Source organism: Sodiomyces alkalinus (assembly GCF_003711515.1).
Source record: "Sodiomyces alkalinus F11 unplaced genomic scaffold SODALscaffold_1, whole genome shotgun sequence".
Lineage (NCBI taxonomy): Eukaryota > Fungi > Ascomycota > Sordariomycetes > Glomerellales > Plectosphaerellaceae > Sodiomyces > Sodiomyces alkalinus.
This window is the reverse complement of record NW_021167079.1, coordinates 5,543,053-5,549,292: the sequence shown is the minus strand read 5'-3', so window position 1 is coordinate 5,549,292 and position 6,240 is coordinate 5,543,053. Positions and strand designations below refer to the sequence as shown.

General features: G+C 53.9%; 2 protein-coding genes across 2 annotated transcripts; both read right to left on the bottom strand.

Moving 5' to 3' along the window:
• Positions 1–858: 858 nt before the first annotated feature.
• On the bottom strand, positions 859–2,484 carry SODALDRAFT_319720 (hypothetical protein; the record flags this gene model as incomplete). Its single annotated transcript, XM_028609470.1, has 1 exon — positions 859–2,484. The coding sequence occupies one exon, from the start codon at positions 2,482–2,484 to the stop codon at positions 859–861; it is 1,626 nt and encodes a 541-aa protein (XP_028471019.1).
• A 1,898-nt stretch (positions 2,485–4,382) lies between these two features.
• SODALDRAFT_269051 (hypothetical protein) lies at positions 4,383–6,240 on the bottom strand (the record flags this gene model as incomplete). The annotated part of the gene is made up of 5 exons (XM_028607636.1): positions 4,383–4,895; positions 4,958–5,201; positions 5,287–5,435; positions 5,503–5,774; positions 6,039–6,240. The coding sequence occupies 5 exons, from the start codon at positions 6,238–6,240 to the stop codon at positions 4,383–4,385; spliced, it is 1,380 nt and encodes a 459-aa protein (XP_028471018.1).

Below are 6,240 nucleotides of genomic sequence, written 5' to 3'. Positions count from 1 at the left end.
GGGGGCAGTTTGCTCTGGTACCTTGCTTTATTAAGGTCAATAGGGAGGACATGGGGTACTCTTCGTAATGAAGTGGAGGGAATGCACGGAGTAGGTATGAGGAAGGAGCTCTCCACTTGAAACCCTCGTGCCCCATTTTGCGGGGAAGTGCACAGCTGGGGAAACTGCTTCCCGCGGTCGCCTTTCCCAGGCTCAGTTATGCCTCGGCCCGGCACTTCGCTTGTGAAACTCGCACCCTGAGAAGTAGAGAAGTAGATGGGAATTACCTACGCATCTCGGACAGCTTCACGTTTGCACTCCGTAGGTAGCCAGCGTCTGACTTGTACAGTTTTCTACAGAATACAATTATCACATTCATCAGCAATTTACATACCCACCGTCATGAAATCAGCTTTCCGAGTCTGAATACTGAGAACCGGGTGAATCACTGTCAAGATCAAGACTGACTAATTATTAGCATATGAGCTTCGACCAAGCGTAGATGCAAGTCAAGAGGCAGACTTTCTCCGGAGAGGATCCAATGCCCTTTTCTGCCATGATCTCCAAATGGAAGCTCTTAATACCCATCGGCGACAAAACCTTTCCCTGTTGCATGGACGCCCGGCGACTCTAAAGTCGCATGAAACTGGCATGTCTAATTCATGCCCGTTGATTATCGTCGCCTTCATACTCATACATCCATAGCTGTGCTTTCTCATACCCATCCACGGTTAGATGATACCCATATATACATGCATCTACTATCTCCTCCGCCTTGGTATCCCCAACCTATGTACGTTGAATGGGAAGAACGGAAAAACCTCGCCCTCTTTCCAAACGGCTGCGTTGCAGATGCTCCCTTAGTTGCCTCCTCCCTGTCTACCGGAATTGCGGGAGTCGTGCTGGTACGAAGCCTCCCGAGGGTCCGCTGCCCTTTGCGTCGTTCACGGCGGCCAATACCGATGCTGTTGCTGATTCCGTTGCCGGCCTTGCTTCTGATGCTGGTGCTTGTGCTGGTGCTGGTGCTGGTGCTGGTGCTGGTGCTGGTGCTCGTGCTTGCCCTGAGTGTGATGTAGCCGCCGTTGTCTTATCTTCTACTCCGTGCCGTTCCTGATCCATGTTTGTCTTTTCGACCTGTAGGCTGGGCCGGTCGGCGTCTACCCATGGCGGCTGTTGTAGCGATTGCGATTGCTCCTTTTCAACGGATGCTGGTTTGTCCCCATCCACAACCTCTTCCTCGACAGTCTGAGCCTCATACTCGCCGCTCGTTATCTCCGCCGCCGGTGATCGTGGTTGCTGAGACGAGCCCGAACCCGCCCGTGCCCGCAGTCCCCGCTCAATGGCCAATGCCGCCGCCGCCCTCCGCTTCCTCTCAATCTGCTCCTCCTCCTCCTTCCGTAACCTGTCTTCCTCGAGCTGCAGATCCTCCATCGAAGGTATCCTCACCGCCTCGGGCGATGCCGCCATGCTTCCCGCCGAGCTATGCCGCAGCCCTACCGTGCTAGCTCGCGAGTGCGTCGAGTTGATTGTCGCCCCCGACACCGTTCGTGACATCGTCCCGGCCTTTCGCTTGCCCTTGCTGTTTCGCGTCCGCCCACTCCTGCCACTGCTCCTGTCATCCCCGGTAACCTTGTCCAACACCATAGCAAACTCGTCGTCCAGCGGCACCGCGTCTTCGTCGCCCTCGCCGTCGCTAGGGAACAGGTCGCCCCGCGACCGGTACGAATCCGACGTATCCCCCGACCCTGTCGTCCCGCTTCGCTTCCTACCACTCACAGTGTCCCGGTCTGCCGTCTCCATCCTGCCGGCACCCTCCTCGCCCGAGTCTTCCTCGTGGTCATGCAGCAGCGGTTCCTGCTCTCCCGCACCCAGGTGGTAACCCGGCTCGTCATGCTGCCGCGGGTGGTCCTGCAAATCCGCCGCGCTGGGTTTGTATCGCAGCGTCTTGCCCAGCTTCCATGGCAATCGGCCCAGGAACCCGATCGGCTGCGTGCTGGGGATAATAGTGGGATCCTGTTCCGCGCTCCCCAGTCGCCGCCCGCCTCGTGTGCCGTAGCTCATGCTCATCCCCCTCCTCCGCTTAGGCTGGTCCTGCAGGACGCCGTGGTCGCCGTGGTGGTGGCGCCGCTGCGACCCCGTGCCGGCCAGCAACCTGTCCCAGTGCTCCTCTCCCCAGCCGCCCAGTATACCGCCGCCGCCGACGCTGCCGCCGGCTCCGCCCTCGAACTCGTCTTCGGCGTACCAGTCGTCGTAAAAGTCGAAAATATACTCGGCGCTCCCTCGGGCCCGTTCCCTCTCCCGGCGTCGGCGCGCACGCTCTTCGCGGTCTCCGAGACAGGGCGTGGTGCATTGTTCGAGGCAGGCGGCGAGAGACACGAGGCAGGGGTTGACGTAATGGTTTTGGAAAGACCAGATCCCCGCCGCTGCCGTCTCGGTCACTTCGCCGGCATTGTATGATATGCGGTTCCAGCGTTGCCGGAGTCGTGGGTCTTCAAAGAAAGCCATGTTGATAGCGATGATGTCTAGTGGATCGGCCGGCGGGAGGAAAACGAGGATAGGAAGGGAGGTGACGAGGCGTCGAAGGCTTTCGGAGATAGAGAGATATTACGAGTATTGATGACAACTCTTGGTTGACGTCGAGAGGAAGGGAAGTCGATGCGAAAAGCGACATTTACGTAACGTCAAGAATCCGATTCGGTCGTAGTAGTGCATTGAAGCCGATTCTGTTGGCGATGATTCGTTCAAGGAACGAGGAGAGAAACGGAACGTGTCGACAAGAAGGAATTCAAGGGATGATACGTCAAATGGTTCCAAGAAGAGGCCACGACCAGGGCAGGTTGAGGTTAGCCTTGGCCATTCGAAATGCAACTATTCAAATCGGTGTTCGTCGATCCGGCACCAGGTAGATTTGAAGTCAATGGGCAGAAGTCAGCACAGGGGACAGGCAGGCGAATAACGTGTTGGATGTCGCTTTGGATGGTACTCCAGTCACAGAACATTGGACATTCGTCATAACGTAGCGAAGTATTCGATGATGATGGATGGGTCAGGATCGCTCCAAGAGTCGGGAGCAAGAGGTAATACTTTGTCGGAGGTGGCTGGTTGGTTGCACCAGATTGGGTATTTCTTCCGTCTGTATTCTGGGATGGACTGTGAAGTCCCGCGCATCCACATCAGACACGGAGCGATGAGTAATCACATCATCTGTCTCGCACATCGAATACGGATACGGATACATAAGATACGGAGGTGTCATACTAAAAAGTACGGGATACGGAGTGTACCGTACCTACCTTACTCTATAGGTAATAAGGTACCTAAGGTAGTGGGAGGCAATTGGATACCTAGGTACTTCAAGGAGAACAAGGTGGTTACACTACCACGTGTAGGTACCTTGATGACTCGACACAATACATGAAGACTAAGGTACCTATGAATTTCGAACATATCCCCTCGTTTGTTTACATCTTACTCTTAAAACTCAATGGCCGCTCAAGTCATATCAGCGTCGCTAGAGTAAGCCAACAACGTCGTCCCAGGCCAATCAATGAAGGCACCTTGATTGGTATTCGATTGACATTTATCTTGGTAGCGGTATGTCTTGCTCTTAGGTCACTTAACGAATACTCGTTTCGAGGTTCTGACACAGCAAAAGGGCAACGACACGAATGTAAGCACTGGGAAAAATCACGTCTCCGCCCTCCTTGGGCCATTAAGAAGTCATAAGTAGGGTTTGTTTGTTAAGACAATCCGCCTATGTATCAAAAATACACGGTAGACAACTGTGATACAGCTATCAACCAGAAAGGGGCCCGCGATAAGGCAACGGGTGACCACCTGCTGTCGCCCGATCTAGACCAATGGGACAGAGTTGCAAAGATGACCATACACATGCCCGGTCCTGGGAAACCTCGCAAATATGACTGTTTACCGAGGCCCAACTGACACTGAAGATCCCGGGGGAAGCATACCCAAATCCAAACCAACCTGCGCGTATGATTTGGACACAATATCCAAACCACACAGAACGCTATGCCGACACGCTATGAATGTTCTCTGGCCCCCATGATATGCCCCTTGGTGTGTGATTATGGATACAAAGCGAGTAGAGCCGAGCCATCCAGTGCAACAGGCGTCCGTTTGTGCGTCGCGTGAGGGGGAGCTGTCACTGTCCTCGTCCGGAGAGCCTACCACAACTCTCACAAGACGACTCTGGTTGCGTTGTTTTTTCACCAGCAGCACTTTCTGCCGCTGGGTCAGAGTAGGGTCTTCCCCCACTGCAGTGCCGACTTTTGCCCAATTTGGAGTTCCCTTCGCAGGGGCGTTGACCAGCAGATGCTGCCGCAACAACTCTACACTCCCGTCTCTGAATTGGCCTCCCACATCTGGCGATGGATCTCCTCTCAGTGACCGTTAGTCGCGGGTTGGGGGACCGCGACCGGAACTGGGGGTCGTTCTGGGCCATACGGTCGTGGAGCTGGTGAGTTCTCCGTGGCATGCGACTGTGGGTGCGGCTGTGTTTCCTCCTCTGTGTCGTCGTCAAATTCTTCGCTATGATCTTCGTCGTTATCCTCGTCCGAGTATTCACTACCCTCCCTCTCCCCATGGTGACCGTTGCTGTCCGCATAGCAGCTCTCTAGCGTGGCCACCATATTAGGCGGCACTTTGCGACCCTGTTGCTGCATCTGCTCGATGATACTGATCAGCTTCTCGGCCTTCTTCGTAGCTTCGGCCGTTGTGGTCCGCATTGCCTCGCGCTCCTCAGCCATGCTGATAATGCTGGCGTTGGTGGCCTCATGTTTCCGCTTCATCGTTTCGTTCTCCTTCTCAAGCCTCTTCGTCTTCTTGGACATCTCCTCCATTTCCTTCCGAAACGTGAGAAACAAATCGTTACTGTTGTTCAGGGTATCCTCAACCTTGGCCAATTAGCCGAAGGGAACTGGGCTGGGCTTGGGGCACCCTGTTCCGTCCCACGTACCTGTTTGAATTTCTCAACGTATATATTGAGTTGATTCCTGAGTTCCGTCTCCGTCTTCGTGAAGGTGCGCACCTGCTCCTGGAGTTGTCGTGCCTTAGCTGCCTCCGCTTCGGCATTCTTCCTCTCCCGTTCGTACCGCGCCATGTGATACTGCACCTCCAGCTCTTTAGTCCGCATCTGTGAATGGAAGTGCAACTCGCGCAGCTCGTATTGTTCGATAAACGACTTGAACCGGTTCCGGAACCTTGGCTTTTCTGTTAGTCCACCTTCTTCCGCAAACTTCCCGGGAAATGCATAGCCGATGCAAGTCGGAGCCAAGGGCCACATACAAGGTCTCAATGTTAATGTCGACTACCTGCTTCCGTGGATGGTCTTTTTCTTCCTGGATGCCTTCTAGCTTACCCAGGAGTGCCGCATACTTTTCGTCGTAGGCTGCTGTATTGTGCTTGAGATTGTCTTGGAGCGTCTTATTGTCGTTCTGCTATGCGTTAGCTATAGGTACATCGGACAAAAGCCACAGAGTAGAAGATGGCGGTGCGCCGCACCTTATATTTGTTGTTGTCCTTCTGGAGCTCCCGGCAAAGTTTCTCCAACTTATCCTTCAGACCGACAGTCTTGCTGAGCTCGGTACGGTTTGCGTCTTTCTCTTTTTGAAGAGCATCGCCTCGCTTCTTATTCTTTTGGTTCTCTCGCTCCATCCGTCGCATTTCGGCGAGCAGCTCACTTGACCTACGGGTCAAGTGCTCGATCTTTTGCATGTCGTTCATCTTGGACACCTGCTGCATCATCTCTCGGTTCGCACGCTTGACTTCGCGTTCTACAAAAAGATTACACCGTCAGCCATGGCCTGGGTAGGTCGCTTTCCATATGTTGAATGCCTTATTATAATTCCGGTAAGTATGACTCCGATGGAAATATAAGTAAGGCACTCAGCATTGAAGCCGGTCCTTGAGGATAACTGCCTATCAGACATTGGGTAAAAAAGTGCTGGGCAGCAAGGGGTTTCATGTACACTCGCAAGCAGTATAGTAAGACGAACGCGCAATAAGAGAACCAGAAAATGAAGCTATAGCCCACTCACCAATCTCAGCTTCTTGATCTTTTTCCCCGGCAGCATCCTGTTCTAGTTGTGCGATTCTGTGTTTCAGGAGCTTAGAGGCATTCGCATCGACAGCTTTAAGGCCTTTTTGTTGCTGCTTGGTCTTCTTCGAAGTAGCAGGGCCAGCATGGTGGGCACTCTCTTGGCTGGTAGGCGCCCCCGAATCGACTGAGGTCCCAGGCAT